Raw genomic sequence first — 21,262 nt, 5'->3', positions numbered from 1 at the left:
ACTCCCTGTTAAACCTTTATTTTTATTATATATGTTATCCTCATGCCAAGCAGACTTCCTGGTTCTGGTCAACTTGGGGGAGTCCAAGTTATGGCCACAGGGTAATGGTTAGAGTCAGAAAATGCAGAACAATCTGGAAAATCCAATTCATCCCTTCATCCTAAGGAAAAATGTTTTCATCTGTATCTCCTGCAGAATAGGCTCATTGGTTAGATTGATTGGGGGCGGAGGGGTGGCAGGGGTGCCGTGGGGCATTTAAGACTGAAAAGATAAGTCTCTAATGTAATCCTGGAACTGCTGTGGTTTGTCCCATGGTCTTCCAACACAGGCTTAACTTAACTTGAATTTCCAGGGCACCATTGTGGATAAAGCAGGGTCTCTATCTGCATTTATGAAGACAAAAATGAAATCAAACGCGCTTTAGTCGGGAGGCCAGGTATTTAGCAGCTAGCCATTTTTTTCTAGGTGCATTTTTGCTTTGAAATGATAGGGATTGGATGACTTCTAAATTCCTTTTTGTATTGTTTCTATTCCCTTCCCCCACGGCTATTCCTCAGATGAACTTTGTTTCCTATCTTTAGTTCCTTATTGTATTAAGCCTCCGAGCTGTAATCAAAGTGTGTTTATTCTGTGTGACTTAACAGGAGTCAAACCCTTCTCTTTGGAGTGTTGCAATACGCCCTATGATCTCTTTGAAACCAGCTCAGTTCTCCCTTATATCATTTCCATTTTTACAACTCTCTCTCCGTATATATTTGAGGACCTAGCTTTTGATAGTATGTTCGTATCTCACTCAATTGACACCCCTTTTTATACCTCTGGTTTTCTCTTTAACCTATAACAAATCTCGTTTTTACCAGAAATCCTGTGCTCTCTAACATTCTTTGCTAACTGTCACTGCCCTTCCTGAACATTACACAGTCACAACGTGTAATTCAGAGAGGAAACAAAGTGTTGGAGTCAGTTGTCTGTCTGTAGTTCAAATCTCAGTTCCACTACTTACCAGTAGTGTAACTTCAGATGAATTGCTGAATGTCTCTGAGCTTTGGATTCCTTATTTGTAAAATGAAGAAATAATACCTGTCGCACAGTGAGATAATATAAATAAAACACTTCATTACATGTCTGAAACATAGTAGGTACTCATAAATTATGATTTGTCTTTTATAACCCACCTTCCTTCCCACTTACAAGTTGCTGCATCAGACTGTCACGGCGTTGTCCCCTTTCTCCCAAGTTCCTCGTTGACCACCCATTGGACATCTGCCCTCAGACCCTGTATTTGCAGGTGTAATTATCCAAGTGGACAGCACTCATCCCTTTCTCCTCTCCTTTTCTTCCCACCCTATTCCTACTCCATCTGAGAAAAAAAGAGCTATTTAATGGCTGCCCCCAGCCTGCCTCCAGGCTAAAAACCAAGTCTGTTCTACTGAGATTTGCCCTTTCCCTCACCTGTCTTATCAGTTCAGTCTCCTGTAGAGGCTGCCATCTTAGAACTTGTTAGGACAGGTTTGTAGGGTTTTGCCCTTAACCTAGGGTGTGTGACCCCTAATCCTGGGCCTTGATCCTTACTCCTAGGGGCAGCTCTTTTGAGGTCACAGTGGAAAATTGGAAGTGTTTATTGAGCCCTCTAAGTTGGAGGGGCTTAAATTTCAAACTCTGTCTTCCCAGCCCCAGACAGTTGTGAATGAATGTCTGCCTGGCTCTCTGGCCTCCAGCTGTCACTGCTTTCTGCTGAGTTCCCCGGAGTCTCCTTGCCCACCTGCAACAGTCCAAGGATTTAAGGAGAATTTCTACACAGATATTGAGGCTGTTCTTTCTGTGGCTTCCTCTTTTCCAGGATATCTTTCAATATCTAGCCAGTTCAGAGCCCCAGACTTGAACGTTTAACTTCTCAGCCCAGTAAGAGTGCCAGTTGTTTTTGCTTTATTCCCCCTCACGCTAAAAGACTAGAGACTGACTGGGAGAAGAGAGTGGGAAATCAGATAAATACAGATCTTACCTAGTTTACTTCTCTTATTTCCAGTCTCCTCCAGTTTCTGCCTGCCTTTGGTGGTTTTCCAGTGCCTTTATATAGTTATTTTTAGAAATATCTTGTCCAGAGTTGCTAATAGAGGTTAGTACTATGTAAACAACCACTTTCCTATTACTAGACCAAAAGTTGACACTAAGGTTCTACGCTTGCTAATAACCTAAACAGTTATGATGAGAAGGGGACCTCCTGCTTCAAAGTCCAGGTTAACTGGGTTAGTTTAAGTGGATTAGGATATCTAAATGAAGAACTCTTACAGAAAGAAATATGAAACTGGAATTCCATTGAGAGTTAAGGGTAACGGTTCAGGATTGGATAGCTACCTCACAGAGTTTTTTTATAATATTACTAGAGGGACCTTATATATCAACAAGTCCAGTGTTTTATAAATAATGGGTAACCACCCACGATTGGATCTTGACATCTATTGAGCAGGTTACAGCTAGCATTTTTGAAAAATGAAAAAGAAGTGAATAGAAAATTTTCACACGTATCTCATGTAGTAAAACTAAACATGTGATACTTTTGTGTGTGAGAGCGTGTATGTACACACACATACCCGTATTATGTAAATGCATATACCAAGTCACAGTATAAAGTATAGGTCACAGTAAAATATGTTTGAAAAACACTTAAATCCAGCCCACTCGTTTTCTAAATGAAGAGACAGAGCTCAGAGAAATTGAAATGTGTGTCCCAGGTAACCAATCAATCCTTAGATCGGAAATAGAATCTGAGTCTCTTGAGGCCCAGATCAGTGCTTTTACTGCATCCCACAGCTAAAGCTAGAAGTGCAGCTATGGGTTTATTCTACATAAATGAACTTAGAAGAGCTGGTAAGTATTGTGTTGGGGGAGCCAGAAGAAGGTCTTCAGATGGAGGGGTAGCAACTGCGTCACAGGCAGCAGAGATAGAGAGGATGCTGGCTGAGGAAGGACCTTTGCTTGAAGTAGGTGGGGTGAGGAGTAGCTGCAACAGAGGCACAAAGCACATTACAGGGAATTTAGGAGGGAAGTGGTGTTGAGAATGTAAAAGCAATTCCTTAAAAGTTTGAGCAGTAATTGCAGTGGAGCAGTGGAACCCAGGAAAATCTTCTGTTTTGTTTTTCTCCCAAGATAAGAAAAACCTGAATAGATTTGAAGGCATTTTTTGCCAGTGTTACACAGATAGTTCCACATTTTTAGGAATCTGATAGTCAAGGTTTCTTTTCATTGCAGGTATGTGAATGTGATATCTCTATAGCTGCATTGTGTATTCAAACTACTGGAATAAAATATCTGCCAGTCAATCCAAGACATTAGCTTTTTACCCTGGTTAATTTCATATGCTGATTACAAGCCATGGTATGGCAGATGCCGTGAAGTCTCTGCCACCCTAGAGTCCAGGGGCATCCTCATAGGCATTAACCGTGCAGTGACAAATGGCCAGCAAAACAACCATGGAATTTCATTATAATTGTTAGTGGTAGTGAATTATAACAACTTAATTTACTTTACAGTTTTCAAAGCACTTTTTGCAGCTCTTCTCTGATATCATTCTGTTCTAATAAACATGAGCTATTCATGTATATTTATCAGAAATTTTTTGAGTACCAAACGCTGTTGTGTTCTAGTTAGACAAAGATTACCTTAAGATCCTGAGGAGGGATGAGGCTATTGTTCTAGTACAAGTGGACTGAAACCAGGCATCCTCTAGACAGACTAGCTGTTCACGCAGTCTGTATCTCTCTTTCATGGGCCATCTTTCTCTTGACGTTTTTGCTTTTCTCGGAACTTCTACTTTGGTACCCTCTTACTGCAGACCAACATTTTCCATTGACTCATAGTTTCTATTCCCATTTCACTTGAGATTATGCATGACCATCGATGTTCCAGTATTACCTTGGGGGAATTCTCACAGCTTCTGCTTCTCTTCTTATCTGATCTGCCTGATGGTTTTAATTCAGATTCCCAGGAGAGTGAGTATAATTGACTCAGCTTGAAGTTTTTAGTTAGGCCTTGTGATATGAATTGACCGTTCATTGATTAGGTACACATCCATGGTCCAGTGGCAGTGACAAAGTCTAGGATGGGGGTCATCTAGTTTAAATCATAGCTTAGGGACTGCTGATGGTGCGAATATGGTTTGTGGTGGGCTTTGGAGTGGGCAGACATTCTGAGGCTTGGCTAGTCCAGACCAGCCTCGGCATTTGGAAGTGAGTGAAGGTCTTTTGGTCATCACAGTGGCAGGGTGCAGGGAACTACTTATGTTTAGAAGGCAAGGACTAGGGACACTAAATGTCTTAGGACCATCGTACACAATGAAGAATTATCCTGCCCCAAATGCCACTTGTGTCTCCATTGAGATACTGGAGAAGAGTAAGACTTGTGCATGCCTTCAGGAACTCATAGATTCGAACAGAAAACAGCATTTAAACAAATAATTAAAATACAATTTTGTAAGTGCTATAAAGGGAACTATTAGATCTCTCTCCCCACCTTGGCCCTACTACCTGTGTAACCCTGTTTAAATTATTTAATCTCTCTATATGGCAGTTTCCTCACCAGTAAAACCAGATAATGTACCTATGTGATAGTATTCTAAGGATTAAGTGATGAGTTTATAGATATATATGTCCTTAGAATAGTGTAATAGAGTCTGGCACATGGTAAATGCTAAATAAACATGGCCTGACATCATGTCATTGTCATCGTCATCATCATCATCATCATCAGTCATCATCATAGACCAGCACATAGATTCTACATCCCCTCTGAATTCAGTTTAGTGGGTATTTATGAACTAGTATTTGTCCTTAGTACTGTACCAAGCATTGGGGGTACCTACCTCTCCCACACACACACACACACATAGGAGTCTACACATCAACTGAAGAGACAAAATTTAAAAATATGAATAATTAAATAAAGTACACAAGTATATAGCGTAGACAGTAAATGCTATGGACAGTCATAGGAGGAAAGCTCAGTTTTTACCAGAATTATTAGAAAAGACTTCAGGAAGATATTTGAATTTGAGCTAAAGCTTAAAGGAAGATTGGGTTTGCAATAGGCAGAGAGAATCAGGGAGAACATTCCTGGTGGGGGAAACTATATGAACAAAGATACCATAGTTGTGGTGGCAAAGAGGAATACAGTGGGGTGAAGAACTAAGGTACTGAAATCTTAGAAACTAGGCGGGAGCCTGAGCAATAAGTGAGAGGTGGACCTGCACGTGTGAGTCATCCTCTCAGATGTAATCACCGAAACTGCCGATGACTTTTCTGAGGGAAGGAATGACTGGGGAAGAAAGCAGGGGTCCAAGAACTGAGCCTAGGACTCAGCCACTGCTTGGGGGCAGGAGGAGGAGGAGGAAAGCCAGAAAGAGGGAAAGGGCAGGATCATTTGAGAGTGTCAGGAGAAAGCCAGAGTATTTAAAGTAAGAGAGAATGGCCTGTACTTTCCAGTGCCACAGGGAGATAAGGCTGACACCAGCGGATTTGTTGAGGAGGTTACTGGTTGACTGAAAAAGACAATTTTGCTGGAATAATGATCAGGCAGAATTAATCACAAAGGATTTAGTTGTGGGGGTGAGGTCATGACGGGAGGACATGAAGACCACTCTTCTTAGACCTTTCACGAAAAGAATCAGAGATGTGACTATAGTTGAGGTGGTCACCAAGTTGAACAGTTTTCATGTGCTTACTTTTTAAAATCGGCATCAGTGCTTGTTTGAAGATAGATGGGTAGATAGGAGGCAGAGGAGAAAGAGGGAAAGAATAAATATGTGGAGGCAAAAGGAAATATATGTAGGGTCTTATTTCAAGAGTTGAGAGATAATTGAAGCTTTAGAGAAAATAAGACATGCCTCTTCTGAGATTAGAATGAGCCAATCTGACAGGCTCCCATCTAACTCAAAGACTGCCTGTTGGGATTATGAGTTATAGTCTTAAGAAGCTAGATTGTCTGTTTTCTCCACAAGCCAATACTTAAATTATTTTTAAATAATGTTTCATCAATAATAAAGGAATATTGGTCTGGGGAAGTGGAAATCCCAGGTCTCTATAAAAGCAGGAGACATTAAGGAAAGGCAAGAAATTGAGTTAGGATAGGAAGAGGCAACCTTCTGTTTTCATGTGGACCTGAGGATGTTCACAGGTTCATTGGGAGGAGGGAATGAATCAATGCAGCTAACTTGCAGGACGAGAGCCGGCTTAGTCTTCAGTGGGATGTCGGGGTGGGGGCTCAGAAACGTGACACACCCACCCTGATACCACAGAGTTTTCCAGTTTGATATTTATTTCCTGAGAAACCAGAAGGTGCTCACACTGTGCACAACCATCAGGCTGTCAAGTCACAAGGGTGTGATAGTGCTGATGTCGTCATTTCTGATAGGAATGTTCTCATTTGTATGCGTGACTCCACAGCAGGTCTCATTCCACGCTATCAAGAAACCCCTTCTAATTGTAAATCAAGAGGGGACAGACAGATGAAATATGTTGCATTTCATTGAATCTAAAACACTGTCTACCATAAGACACTGAATAATTTTATGTACCATTAGGAAGAAGGAAGACTTCTAGTTAAACTAGAATACTTCAGTTAACATGCCGTTAACTGGAAAACATGTCTTGCTTTCAGAGATGTTAAAATGTAAAAAAATGTTCATCTCTTCATCTATTTAAATGTGGAGATGCTTCCACTTACTGCTGACCTCACAGCAATACTTAGACCAAAAAGAAAAAAAAAATTGTAGAATTCCTCTAGTTCTCTCCTCTGTGATTTGGAGGTAAGAAATTCAGTTTCTTCTGCTCTCCACCCCCCACTCTCCTCAGAGGAAGCTTGAAACCTGATTTACCCCAGTGCTGTAGGTTCTAAATTCTAACTAGGTGTGGTAGCTAAGTAGCTAAAGCAAACAAAAGTTAGGATACTTTAGGATATTTAATGATTTTTAAAAATCTTTGGGTAGTGTTTTTCCTCACAACCATAGCAGAGCAGTGCTCAGGGTGCTCTAAGTAATAATAATTGCTGCCATGTGAGTGCCAGTCACTGCTAAGTACTATCGATTAGGCAAGCATGAGGTGTGCAGAAAAGTCCAGTAGAGTCTAAGCTCCATGACGGTGGTGATTTAAGTACTTGGCATTTAATAAGTGCTGAATGAACATCTGTAATCAAATGAAATGTTTTATTTTGTGGCACAGAATATGCACATCAAAAGATAAATAGTATCATTTTGCATTGTTACTTGAGAACAGAAGTTTAGAGAAAAGGGTAATCCAGGACGTTCATCTAGTGGGCTTCAAGGACAGTAGGTGAGCAGAAAGGCACAGAGATAAGCTGGGCTTGCCATGTTCAAGGGAAAATAAGGAAACAAATACTTGAAGTACGTTGTGCTAACTTTCATAATAGCAGCAAGTGCCCCATCCTCTGGGCTCACTGAGTGGAAGTGACTAACTGCCAAGGGAGTCCAAAGAGGCCTCTCATGCTAGTGACACTCCTTGTGGAACTAGTTAGAGGCTAGCGTGGTGAGAGTAAGTGACGTAGCTGAGTAGCACAGCACGTAAGATTTAAGAGCCTGGAAGTGACCAAAGAGGCCCAACCCCTTTGGTATACACACAGGAAACACGGGCCCAGAGAGGTTTGTAACATGGCCAAGATCACGTGGGTAGGAGGTGCAGCACGTCTAGAACTCCTGTGTTTTGACTCGTAGTCTGAGTGCTTTATTCCCTACCCTTTGAAGATCTAAAAACAGTTCCACATCAGAGAAGTGGAAGCCGGGGGAGAGAAAAGGGAGTACAGCAGCTGTGGGAATGCTAGAGGCACTTAAATTTATGCATCATATACGACTGGGAGTCCAGGGAAAACACAATTTGTGTTCTCTTGTCCTGGGTTTTTTATTCCATGTTTCAGCTAGAAACCTATATCCTAGCTTTAATCATATTTTACTGTCAAAATATTGGATCACACTTGGAAATAATCCATATTTTGAGAGATTGGGTTCACCCTTCTAAATAAGTATATCCAAAACACTTAATGCTTAAGATCACTCTATTTTATGTTATTATTTTGTTTCACGAACTTATTTTTCTTGCCTGTTCAACTAGATTTATTAAGTCAAATGGACATAACTTTAAAGGCCATCTAGTTCAATGCCACCTGATTTGCTGTTCTTGGACACCAGACATGAAAATGACTTGCCTGAGGCTGAAGAAAGCTTGGAAGGCATTTCCATGTTCTGTACCTCTGCCCCACCTCCTGGCACTCAGCTTGGTAGCTCTCTCCTCAGAGTTCATACGTTTTTGTAATTAAAACTTTGAACAGGATTGTAACGCAAATCAAACTGGTTTTTTTTTTTTTTTTTTGGTGCACAGTTATAAAAGATACATAAAATGTTATGAGAGCAAGTGGAAGTAATAAAAGTAAACCACCTAATAGAAGCTGAAGAAAGTCTGGCTTTATAGAGTAGGATGAAAAAATAGCCAGAGGGTCATGGAAATGAGCCGATTTTGAAACATCAGTGCAGTATTATTATTAAATATGGAAGTATAATATCGGAAATGGCCACACTCATATGGAGAAGTCATGTAACCCAGAACAGGCTTTGACATTTAATGGAAAGCACTGATTTGGGATGCTCTTTCGAATATGCAGCTTTATTAGCTGTGTGGTCTCAGGCAAGTCATTTCATTGCTTTGTGCCTGGTTCCTCTTTTGTAAAATGAGAGCAATAATACCTTCTCCCTGAAGAGACTTGGTAAATATAACATCAGGAGTGTGTGTGTGTGTGTGTGTGTGTGTGTGTGTGTGTAGAAAATAAAGCTTTTCGTGTAGTTTTCTTGGCTGATTATAATCAAATATTTTTAACAGCGGTAAATTATTTCTAGTTACTTATTTATGAAAACTATCTTTACTCTCTTACCAACTTCACTTTTGCTGTCTAAAGATGAAATAATGATAACCTCACAGTCTGAAGCATACCAGCAGCCCACCTTTCTAGGATTTATGTGTATTTGATAAGTGTTAAAAAATGATCCTACTATTAAACTCACTGTCCTGGCTGCATAAGAAGTTGCAGACTCCCATGCTTTGGGCACTTGACTCTTGTTTCCTCTTTTGGATGACGCCTGAGAAAAGAAGCGGGGAAATGGGAAGCTTCAAGCTAGGTTTCCGGAGGTAGAAACCTTCCCAGCAGGGATCCTACTCCAGGCTATTTGCCAAAATAGGCAGGGCAGTTAGTTACTGAGCAAAAGCCACAGGGAAAGTTTTTTTCTGTTTCTGTTGCAATTTGGGGCCTGAAATTTGGTGATCCAAGAAGAGGCATCTGTAAGCCTGTGACCACCGTGCTCTAAGTTTTACCTTGAGCAAACTTTCTCCAAACAGAAGTACAGTAGGTGCTGAAGGAAAGAAGCGGTGGGGGCTGGGTGGGCTGGCTGGAGTGTTGCGGTGGTAACAAGGAAAACCAGGATCTGTGATTCCTCCAGTGGGGCCTGGGGAGAAGGCGAGCTAATTTACAGATAGCTTCCTCTCAGGGTTTTCTAGACAGATGGCTAAACAGGCAGCTGTGTTTTGCTTTTCTTATATGACAAGCAAAGTTTCATTTCAACAGCATTTTATTACTCATTTTCTTCAGCAATTTAAAGAGATTAAGTCAGGAAAGAAACCTCAGATTATTAAAAAGTGAAGAAAGAATTTGAAATGGATTAACAGGGTAATTGAGAGCTGACTATATTAGAATATTTTCATTTATAGCAAATGTTCTTTTTTTATCTTGTTATTCTGTCACATCAATATTACATGTTCACTATAGAGAACTAGAAAATACAGTAAGTGAAAAAAAGGGAAAACATCAGAATTTCTGTCACCTCCAAGACTTTTTCATTTTCAAATATATGCATTGAAAATATTTTTCTTTTTTAAACAAAATGGCAATTCTTTCATAAGCTATTTTGTAATCTGCTTTTTTCACTTAACAACATACAGTGTTCCATATTAATAGATAGAAATCTATATCTCAATGGCTATAGTAGTAATCTATTACATACATATGCTATAATTTCTTTAACCAGGCCCCTTTTGGGAGAAATTTTGGCTCTTTCTGTTTAGGTGACTTCCAAATTTTTTTATGTATTGAAGAATATTCCTATATGTATATATTTGTGCACATGTCCAATTATCTACATAGAATAAATTCTTAAAAATTGACTCCTGGGTTAAAGGGCTTACTTTTTATTTTTTAAGAAGTAGGGAAAGTATTAAGGGTTTTTACTTCCTGCCCTATTTCTTTGGGTGCCAAGTTTCTCAGGGTTACCAGGAAGGAGCTGAGGTTTCATGAAGGGGGCTTTCCGCTTTCCCGAGATCAATGCATAAGTCAGAAAGATCCATCAAAGGACATGATAAAATAGGCCTTTCCCTTCATTTCAGATTATTTCTGTCATAAATTATCTGAAATACTATTAAATATTTACTTTATATGGCACTTACACAGATTCAACTCTAAGGCGTTATTTACATTATACCGAGTAGGATTTTATAGCTATAATCATATGAACATATGCATATATGCTTAAATACATAATTGTTCACAGTCTTAATGGTAGGTGAACTGTGGCTCTACAGAGGTTAAGTTGTGCTTTTATATTGCAGTGTTTTATCATTAGTTACCAGGTGGCTGCCAAAACCCACAGGTAGAATTCCAGGTCACAACTCTTTCGATTTGCCTAGAGGTAGAATAGCTGTTGGTCAAGAGCATAATGTGGGCTCAAATCTCAGTTTTCCATTTACTGGTCCAGTTACTGAATTTCTCTTCATTCCTCATCAGTAGAATGGGGACAACAGTAGGGTAGTTATGAAGATTAAGTAAGCTGATGTTTGTAAAGTGCTTAGAACAGTGCTTGACACACATGGAAAGTGCCATATAAATATTTGTTACATTTTAAAACTAAAAAGATGGAGGGAAGCAAAAACATAGGGATTCACCACTGAGTAAAGCCTCACAAATTAATGGTGCAATTTTAGAAGCAGTCGGAAGGGCTCTTCACCATAAGTTGTCCTCTTTCAGGTTGTTTGAAATTTCACCAGTAGAGATGTATCTTAGCATGACAGTTGGTTTTAAATTACTGGCAATACATTAGTAGATTCTCGTGAGATTAAAAAGTCCTGATTCAGCTCAAGACCTCATTGACCCTTCAACCACAAATCCCAGTTCCCTTCGAGGCAAACTGATGAGTTTGGTGTGTTCTCCTTCCAGACCTTCTGTGCACTTAGATATTATATGTATATATGGAAATATGTAGGGTTTTTTTTTATAGGTTCTCTCTCTCTCTCTCTCTCACATACACACACACACACACACACGCACACGCACACGGCATTTTATTCTGCAACTTTCTTTTCTTCAGTTTCTTTTAAAATCTAAGTGTTTGTGAGCTGTGAGCCGGGCTCCCAGCCCCTGTGAGTCACTATGCTACCCTGGGACTAGCCAGCTGAGATATGCATTCTGATGGTTTTAGGATAAGGTGCCTAAAGTGTAGGGTCAGTTCCCTTGACAAAGCCCTGGGCAAAGTGAGGGCTATGCACCCGGCTTAGGGAATGCGGAGAGAGAGGCCCTGGTGCAGAAAAGTAGACAACTGCTTGCTTTCTAGTTTTGCCTCTTACCATTAAGAGATGGATCGGCATTAAGAATTCTTCCCTAAAAAAGAGCATCCCCAAAAAACAATGCTTAGCAGGGGTAGGAAAAGTAAGAGATAATACTCTTGGATTGAAAGCTTCTGAAGTGGAATTGTGACTGTTTTGGATGAGGAAAGAAGAGCTAAGACAGGAAAGGGTAATAAGCCTGAGCAAAGCAAGGGCCCTCTTCTGCATGTCAGTCCAGTAAGCAGAGGAGTCCAGCTCCATCCTTTAGAACTGGCCCTGCTCTGATAGCCTGAGGGACTCAGGACGATTCATATGTAAATATGGGAAAGCCTGGGGGAATTTTAGGGGCTCTGCAAGCATTCCTGAGCTCTGGGAAGATTCTACTCTGCGGGCTTGCACGTTGACCCACACAGGCGCGCCAGACTTGGCGCTGCAGGTACCTCCGGGTTGGGTTGCTGGAGCCCGCACAGAAGCGGAGTCAGCCTCCTCCTCATTCAAGTGCAGTTTGGGACCAAACCGGAATTCAGAGGTTTTCCTCACCAAAGACAGAGCCAACTTTCAGAGGCGGGGGAGATGTGAGTGGCTTTTCTCTTTAACTGTACTTTAAAGTGTGGTAGTTAGAGCTGTGGGAAGCTGCGGGTTGACCAAATCCCTTCCTTAGCACACTGGGGAGTGAGCTCGGAGATAAAGCGCTAACCTGAGAGGGTGGGGGTATCTTGAAAAGGCTGGGGTGGAGGGGTAGTGAGGGCCGGGAGGGTTGAGACTGGGGGGATGGAGGGGTGGGAAGTGGAACAAAAGAAGGAAAATCCCAAGCCAGTACTAATTGTTTTATCACAGCGAGTAAATTTGTGCAGCCTGCCCCAGCTCCTGAACACCTAGCTGCCTGTCCTAGGAAGGAGATGGGACTGGGCCACTTGTTTTATTGATAGCCTGGTTCTGGGCCACAACTTCCTCATCTACAGATTTTATTACAGAAAAGTGGGATTTTATGGAATCTGAACAGAGCATTTTCTACTTGGTGCATTTTACTTTAACCTGGTACAGATTGCATTTTCTGGCCCATCATGGTAAAAGGACTGACTTGTGTTATTACCTGGTTTAATTCCCTCAACCACTCTGCAAAGCAGGTATCACTATCCTTATTTTACAGGAGAGGGAACTGTGGCCCAGAGGTGGAAATGGACTTTCCTGGAGATCTCCCCAGCTAAAGAGTGGGGAAGTGCAAGATTCAAAGCCTCTTGTCTCCACTGCAGCCGGCTGAGGGTAGAGGCTGCCTTCTCACTTGGTTGTTCCAGATGCTAAAATTGTAGATTAAGCTTTTTTCTTAGGCTGTATTTGGAATAATGGAAAAAATAATCTTAAATTTGGAGTTATTTCAAGCCAAATATTTCTAGTTTGACTTAATCTTTAAGTATTAGTTTAATATCTGTATGGAGCCCGAAGGTCACCTACATCTTCAGAAACACCTAGGATTTTGTTAAAAATTGCAGATACTCAGGTCCCACCCAGATTTGCTGAGTCAGAATCTCAGAGGTGGTGCCCAAGGAAACTGCAATTTATGTGTTTTTGGTAATGTTTTTTAAAGGCAGTTCAAGAATTTATAAATCCACCTGTGGGAGGGGGAGGGGAAGGAAGCTGGTAGTTTAAGAGTTGTTAACATTTCTTTATCTCTCATTTAATAGAAATAAAGATCTGATTGAGTCTCAGCGTAGGTTGCTGGCTTCAGACTGATGACTACTTGCTGCTGTTTGTTTATGATTCCAACTACTGTAATTAATAGAACTTTGATTTCTGGGAGAGAATAGTTTCCAAGGAATTTTAAGATTTGAAGCAAATAAGCCCCTGGCCTTTTCTAGTTGAGATTCCAGGCCAGGGAGGCAAAATGGTGCAGAATTAAGTGCATAGGATTTGGATTTAAATATATTTAGATTTAAATTCCAGAACTGCCATTTACTCATTGCATAACCTGGGACAAGTTGGTCAGCCTCTCAAAGCCTATGTTTTCCTACCCGTTAAGTGGGAATAATAATACTACTTCAAAGTTTTGGCGTAAATATTAAATGAGTTCAGGGATACAACATGTAAAGTGCATGGCACATGGTAGGAATTCAATAAATGTTCTTCCTTTCCAGGGCTTTTTGGTCCTGTATTAAAAATGAGTTTCTTTTACAAATATCGAATCATTATGTTGTACACCTGAAACTAATAATGTTTTATGTCATACCTCAGAAAAATTAAATTAATAAAAAAAAGTTTCTCTTCTCAATTTGCCACTTATGAAACCATATTTGCAACTGAGATTCTACTGCTTTGAAATCACAAAGAAAATTTAAAACAAAGCTATTGAAAATAAATTTTACATACACTACAGTTAATTTAGAATTATAATTTAGCCCTCTGTTAAAATAAATTTTATGTTTGAAATTTTGTTATTCTACCAAAAATACGTCAAAGGGAGATATTTTTCCATTATGTCTTTTTAAACTTTATTTTGAGTAATATCAAATTTACAGAAAATTAAAGTAGTGGAAAAGAGCTCTTGTATATCCTTTATTCAAAGGGTGTTCTTTATTCACCAGTACTTAATAGCATTTTGCCATGTTTTTGTTTTCATTCTCTCTCTCCATGTGTGTATACACACAGTCTTTTTCCTGAACTGTTTGAGAGTATGTTACATATATCATGTCCCATGGTAAGCTTCAGTGTGTATTTTGTATGAACATGGATATTCTCATACATGACCTCATAGATTTGCCGTTTCAAGGCATTTTTAATTGATTTAATCATTTATCTAATCTACAGTCTGTATTACAGTTTCATTAGTTGTCTAGTAAGGTCCTTTGTAGCAATTTTTTCCCCAGATAAGGATCTATTTGAGAATCACACGTTGCATTTATTTGTCATCTCCTCAATTGTCTTGTTTGGGAATTGTCCCTCAGGCTTTCTTTACATTTTGTGACCTGACATTTTGAAGGGTGCAAATCCTGAAATTTAGGTTTGTCTGATGTTTCCTCAAGGTTCCTTTCAGATTATGTGTATTTAGACTAGAATACTACATCAGGGATGTTGTGTTGTTTCTAGATATGACATGTGGAAACACATAATGTCTCTTTGTCCCTTGTTGGTGATTTGAATTTTGATTACTTAGTTGTGGTATTATTTATTTCTCCACATTATGGTCACTGATTTTCATTTTTGCAACTAATAAGTAATTTGTAATGACTAATTCAAAGCTATGCAATTATCCTGATCATCATCACACCCCACCACCAACACAGAATCATTCATTGATGATTCGTGCCTGAACCAAATTTTATTCTAATGGTTGCAAGATGATGATTTTCTAACTCCATTGTTTCTTCTATATTTATTCTACCATAAGAAAGAGCTTTCTCTTCTCCTCCATTTATTTATGTACTTACATATTATCAATATGAACTCATGGATTCTTATTTTACTCAATGGATTATAATCCATTGCTATGCTTATTTATTTTCGTACTCAGATCGTACCAAATCTGGCCAGTGGGAGCCCACTTCTAGCTGGCTCCATGCCCTTTGGACATGCCCCCCTCACACTGCTGAGCACGTCTTACTTTCTGCTGTAAGATGTTTCAGGCTCATCTATATCTTCCCTGCCCCAGCCCTGGAATTAGCCATTTGTCCATAGAACTCTGATTCCTTTTAGTGAAGAATGAATGGTTTTTAGAAACCAGAATCTGGATTGTACTTTTTAAACGTTAGAATTTCCAAATTTTTAGAGAAGGAGCAGTAAAGAAGGTTTTTGGAGACTAAGCCTAGTTTTCCATAAGTAGTTTGAACACTTGTATTTTTGCATCTTAGATCCGGAAAAAAAATATTCTTGTAATCATACTCAGACTTTCTAGTATATTTGCTTACCAAATCTTTAGTTGTTTTAAGTGGATCTTAAGAAATTTGAAATAAATAGCAGAGATCGCTTCACTGTGGAAGTTTTTTCATTTGTTTATTTTAGTATTTAGTGTTCATTTTAAATGAACAGATGCCATGCCAACTATATAAATAACTTTCATATGTATCTAAGTAACAGTCAGGTAAACGAAAAAGCCAATGAGAAGATATTTGTTTTCATTTTTAGATCATGCAGTTTGCTCCTATAGAGATTCTTTTAATTGAAAATGTCATTGAAGAACTTCATGTTTATAGTACGTTTGTATCTTCTAGGGCATCTTGAGGTAACAAAACTGCTTGTGAGGCTTCATTGATGTTTTGCTAGGAAGAATCTAAATTTTCACGGATTTTATTATATATTAATGTTAGTCCACCATCACAAAGACTAGAACACATTGGGCTCACTCTATAGTCACCCAGATCTCAGACGGATGATTCCTGCCTAATTCTTGTCTTCCCTTATTTGGCATTTTTATGTTCCCCATGATATTCTTTTTAGTGTGCCATATCAATGTTTTTAACTTCCAGCTTGGTTTTTCTGCTGCTAAGATCATGGAATGGATTTTATACCTAATTAAATGAACGCAAGTCTTAATAAGAACAGCAACTTTTTCAACTCTTTGCTAAGGAAAGTTGTGGACACTCATCTGTTTTTTTAGTACAAATTCTAAAAATGGTTGTCACGCACATGGGAGAAGTTCCCTCTGCAGGGATGGCCTTCTAAGCTCTTCATCTGTTCTTGATTAGAACTGACGTGTGGGATCAGATTTCCTGATTGTTGACAATTGTCAGGCCTTTATTTCTCACGGACTGTGTACTTTTCAACTCAAACTGTTGAAGAGTCCTGCTTTAGCACACAGGGAACTGACCAGTCCCCTTTTCTCTTCCAGAAATGACACTCCTCTCCTCCCAGTCTTCATCCCCGGTGGCCCCTTCTGGGTCTGTGGCCACTGAAAATCCAGAGCAGAGGATGCTGGAGAAGAGAGCCAAGGTGGTAGAAGAACTTCATCAGACGGAGCGAGACTATATTCGGGATCTGGAAATGTGTATTGAGCGGATCATGGTACCCCTGCAGCAGGTACAGGTGGGAAGTATGGAAGAACGTTAGCTTTACCTTGAATGTAATTCTTCAAGCATGAAGTGTCAGGATATAGGAGCTTTCACTGGGTTTGAAGTAAAGGCTGTGACTGCTGCTGCTCTTAATTCAAGGGTCTCAACATGTGTGTGTCATCAACTTAAGCCTTCAGCATCCTGCCACTGATCAAGTCTACTGTTAATTTACCAGGATATTTCTGTTTCTTTGGCTCCTGGAAATAGTACCATGGAGTCTGGATTGTCACTGTACTATGAAGATTGTATAATGATATAGTGAATCTGGGGATGATGGGTTACCTGGCTCTAGCACCTAATTGTACAAGGTTTATTAAGGAAACTCTTTTAACTAGTGCATCTGTTAGGTACTTTTCTAGATGCTAAAGAAAAGGTTGTTAGTTCCTGGGGATTTATAGTCCTTATTGCTTGTTACTTGACCGCCTGGCCTGGGCTTGGGCTTGGGCTTGAATTCCTGAAGCAGTCACACCCAAGAACGTCTATAGGAAGTGGGCAGTGCCATCAGATTTTGAGTACTGGGTGGGAAATACGTACCTCAGTGTGATTATAGGTCAAATTGTTTTTACAGTCATTTTATTAAGGTAGTGCGGATGGAGTCGCAGAGAATAGTCAGATGAAGGGTGACACTAAAGGTAATGTTGGATATTTCTATTCCAGAAACTTTGTGAGAGTGAGTGAAAATGACCTTGAATAATTTTTGTATCATCCTTGAAGAGATGTTCCTAATATGAATGATATCTTATTAATTTAATTTTCGTGCATCTTAACATTTTGTTTTCCTTTCTCAGATACCAAACATTGATTTTGAGGGACTTTTTGGAAATATGCAGATGGTGATTAAGGTCTCAAAGCAATTATTGGCTGATCTGGAAATCAGCGATGTTGTAGGTATGACACTTGCCTTGTTTCAGAAGCAGCTTTTTTTTTTTTTTTAAACTTCATGGGTCGGAGGCAGGAGAGGGGCCTTGCTAGTACTGAGTAGTTATGCTAGGAAACGAAGTTTTAGTTACATAGTTCAGAGATTATTCGGTCTTCAATGTCTCCTTTTATCTGCAACCTGCTTTGAGGTGATATAGGATGTTAGCAATAGAAGAAATTTTAGCTGTTGTGTAGTATGATATTTTTCAGACTGACGGTTGTGGCACGTTAGTGGGTCATGAGATCAATTTCATGTGTCACATCCAGTATACGTCTTTTAATAAAATAGAAAATATCAGAATGTACTGTAAATAATAAGTATACCTACTGTCTTTTAAAATTTGTATTTTAATTCTACATATATGTATGGTGAGTCATAATTTAAAATGTGTTTATTCATGTGGGTCTTTGTCAAAATGTTTAAAAAACAATCATCTGCTGCTTTTAAACAAGGGAACTGTATTAGTTATCTATTGCTATATAACAAACTATACCAAAACTTAGCAGCTTAAAGCAAGAAACATGTATAATGTCATAGTTTATGTGTGTCAGGAATCTGGGGATGGCTTAACTGGGTGGTTCTGGCTCAGGGTCACTCATGAGGTTGAAGTCATGAGTCAAGCTGTTGGCCTGGGCTGCTGTCACCTCGGGCTCAGGCATCTGATTCTAAGGATGAGAAGACACTGTTTGGGGGCGTGGGGAGGAGGAGATTGGTGCAGAACAAGCTGAAGAAGGAAAGAAGGCAAGAGGAAAAGTAGTTTTAACAAGTAAGAGAATCGGCACATGCAGGCAGCAGCTCTAAGTGGAATTGTTCCGTTGAAGTTTGCTTAAGAGCTATTCATTTGCTTAGCAGGCTATAGTCCAGGGGTCTGTGCATAGATTTCAAGGAGTCTATGAACTTGGATAAAAAAATAATTATTATTATTTTATTATTATTTTGATTTTCAGTGTTTTCTTTCTGAAATTTAGTATTTCGTTAAGGTATGAATATAGAGAGCAAACCACATAATATTAGCAGTACCTGTGACTTTGTCACCAACCGAAGTTACATATTTCTATCAAATTATGTTGTTGCAAATATCTTGAAATTTCAGTAACGCCCAACCAAAAGCAACCAAGATTACCAGTTTCTTATGTTACTCATCATACTTGGAAATTATGGTGATTATTAGATTCATTGCTACATTTTGCTATTTAACACTTTATAAAGAAGTACATATGTCACAGATTTGGGGGTTTTATATTATATATATTTTAATATACATTTCACTTAAAGTTCTGTGTATTTAATTTATGCACAGAAAAGAGGCGGGAACTGCTGCTGTAGAAGGGTCTCTTTATCCCTATGTAGATTTTCTGGAGTTTAGAGAGTGAGGGTCCTTCCTGGTTCTGATTACATACCTATATGGGGAGTACTTTCGAACACCTTACTCTGCCTGATTAAAAAGGGATTGGAGTCTATTCCAGGGACCAGGTGTGCACATGTGTGTGTGCACTCACTCACACGCACGTGCACACTGAAAAATACATGGATGGCATGATTCTCTAAAATTTTGCTTTAAATAAGTAGAATTTTAAGCCATTCCATGGAAATTTCTTATTAATTTAATGGATAGTCTTACTGTTATTTCTCATGATAGGGTTTAATTGATATTAAAGTTTGGTTATATGCCTTACATTTAGGATACTGAGAAGAAAATTACTATAAAAACATTGCATGCCTGTGTATTTTTCAAAGGACCTGTGTTTCTTGATCACCGGGATGAGCTTGAGGGAACATACAAGGTTTACTGCCAGAATCATGATGAGGCCATCTCACTGCTGGAAATCTATGAGAAGGATGAGAAGATCCAGAAGCATCTTCAGGACTCCTTGGCAGACCTTAAGTAGGAGTTTTGACCATTTCACTTCCATCATAGCTCTTTAGTTCTGCCTTATGGAAGTCACTCCCATATATATGTCTGGACTTCTGCTGCTATCTATCCATCTCTCTTATTTTAAACGTAAGTGAGGTACTAGTACACAGGTCCTGTTAGGTCATCTGCCCTTTTCCCATTATATATCATGGAAATCTTAAGTGGCTTTCTGCATGTATTTTTATCCATTTAAGTCACTTTTATCTATACATACAAACTATTACTTTAGCGTTTTCAAGTAAGAAACAGGCAGGAAGATCGTTTGGTCCAAATAAACAAAAGTATAGATAAGAAGAGCAGATTCAGTTATTCTTGACCATCAGGTGAGATTCTCCTTGTGTTAAGAACGATGTAATATGTATGTCTCTGAGTAGATCTAAGTGAAGTTAGGAGCTTACTATTGTAATAGACTAGATATGCCACGTAGACAGTCTCCCTTTTATCCCATGCGACTTTCGTCTGTCCAACTAGTAGGCATTAGTCGAACTAGTAAGTGTTCTGAGGAGAATGTGAAAATCAGCATCAACAGTATCTCTAATCACCTGTCTCTTCTTTTCATGCTCACTGCCCTGTAGGAGCCTCTACAGTGAATGGTAAGTTCTCTTGCCACTTAATGCACAAACTCATTTCTTTATTTTCTTCCTTGATAGATGGAAACCCAGAAGCAGATTTACCTTGCTATATTTTTCTCCGTAATACCTACCACCAAAATACACTTAGTATGATATTTGTTTATCGCCAGTCCCCTTCCACCGGGGCAGGGACTTTTTATGGTCACTACTAAATCCCTAGCACATAAAACAATATCTGGTATTTATTAAGTGCCCAGTAAATATGAATGAATGGAATTGGAAAATAGGATGAAAGAACAGAGTTATATTTAGGAGTAACAAATACTGTCTACAGGCCCAGTAGACCAAAGTCTCTGTTTTTCCTTTTCTTATAGGGGATGCACAAATTATATTAACTTGGGCTCCTTCCTCATCAAACCAGTGCAGAGAGTAATGCGTTACCCACTGTTGCTGATGGAGTTGCTAAACTCCACCCCAGAATCCCACCCAGATAAAGCGCCTTTAACCAGTGCAGTTCTTGCAGTCAAGGAAATCAACGTTAACATTAACGAGTATAAACGCCGAAAGGACCTGGGTAAGAAAAGCATACTCGCTTCAAGGGAAGGCTATGCCCTTGACAGTGATCTCCTCAAGAGTTATTTCACCAGAGATGGACAAGGCAGGTGGTAGATAATAGAGCCATGATGAAGAAATGGTGGTAGACCCTTGGGGAAATGTATATGAAAAAAGAGAGCAGTAATATTAAAAGCACAGTCATGGAATATGGGAAATAGACATCTCTGATAAAGCTTATCGCAATTAGAGTCTCGAGAGACACAAAGACAGGTTAGAGAATGGCTGATCAAGAGTTTCTTCAGACTGTGGTGACTGCCCTCCCAGCTCCTTGAAGGCAACCCTTTCAATGTGTGCCTAGATTTGTTTTCACTGCACATCCAGCTGCATATTTTCCTGCCTTCACTTAAGTTAGGACTTTTGGTCTTCTTTTAGAAAACCCAGATGTGCCCACGTCTCTGAGCCCCATCAGCCCTGCCTACACCCAATAATCTGCCTCTCAGGTCTGAGGCCCTCCTTGTCCTTCCCCATGCTATACAGTCAGTTGCCAAGCTACCCACTCTTCCTTTATAATGTGGGACAAACTGAACCGTTTCATTTCTCTTTCAACGAATCTCTTGTCG

General features: G+C 39.5%; 2 protein-coding genes across 7 annotated transcripts in view; both read left to right on the top strand.

Moving 5' to 3' along the window:
* LOC111731066 overlaps nucleotides 1-7,288 on the top strand; it is a 9,421-nt gene extending 2,133 nt beyond the window's left edge. Inside the window, 1 exon segment of the mRNA XM_023522554.1 lies at nucleotides 7,203-7,288. Within this exon segment, the coding sequence (XP_023378322.1) occupies nucleotides 7,203-7,273 (71 nt within the window). The 3' untranslated portion in view covers nucleotides 7,274-7,288.
* The window catches only part of DNMBP (dynamin binding protein), a 64,331-nt gene that overhangs the window by 27,980 nt on the left and 15,089 nt on the right, over nucleotides 1-21,262 (top strand). For 2 of the 6 annotated variants that reach the window (XM_011378829.2, XM_011378828.2), the window contains exons 4-8: nucleotides 16,462-16,655; nucleotides 17,470-17,569; nucleotides 19,338-19,485; nucleotides 20,091-20,108; nucleotides 20,462-20,661. In XM_011378829.2, coding sequence (XP_011377131.1) covers nucleotides 16,462-16,655; nucleotides 17,470-17,569; nucleotides 19,338-19,485; nucleotides 20,091-20,108; nucleotides 20,462-20,661 — 660 coding nt within the window. Of the gene's footprint in view, nucleotides 1-9,375; nucleotides 9,401-12,019; nucleotides 12,218-16,461; nucleotides 16,656-17,469; nucleotides 17,570-19,337; nucleotides 19,486-20,090; nucleotides 20,109-20,461; nucleotides 20,662-21,262 lie in introns of those variants that run through there. The other 4 variants (XM_023522553.1, XM_023522552.1, XM_023522551.1 and 1 more) reach the window with 4 other exon arrangements.

The sequence above is a fragment of the Pteropus vampyrus genome, unplaced genomic scaffold (genome assembly GCF_000151845.1).
Source record: "Pteropus vampyrus isolate Shadow unplaced genomic scaffold, Pvam_2.0 Scaffold348, whole genome shotgun sequence".
NCBI classification, from domain to species: domain Eukaryota; kingdom Metazoa; phylum Chordata; class Mammalia; order Chiroptera; family Pteropodidae; genus Pteropus; species Pteropus vampyrus.
Note: the sequence above shows the minus strand (reverse complement) of the source record. Positions and strands in the feature narration are given on the sequence as shown.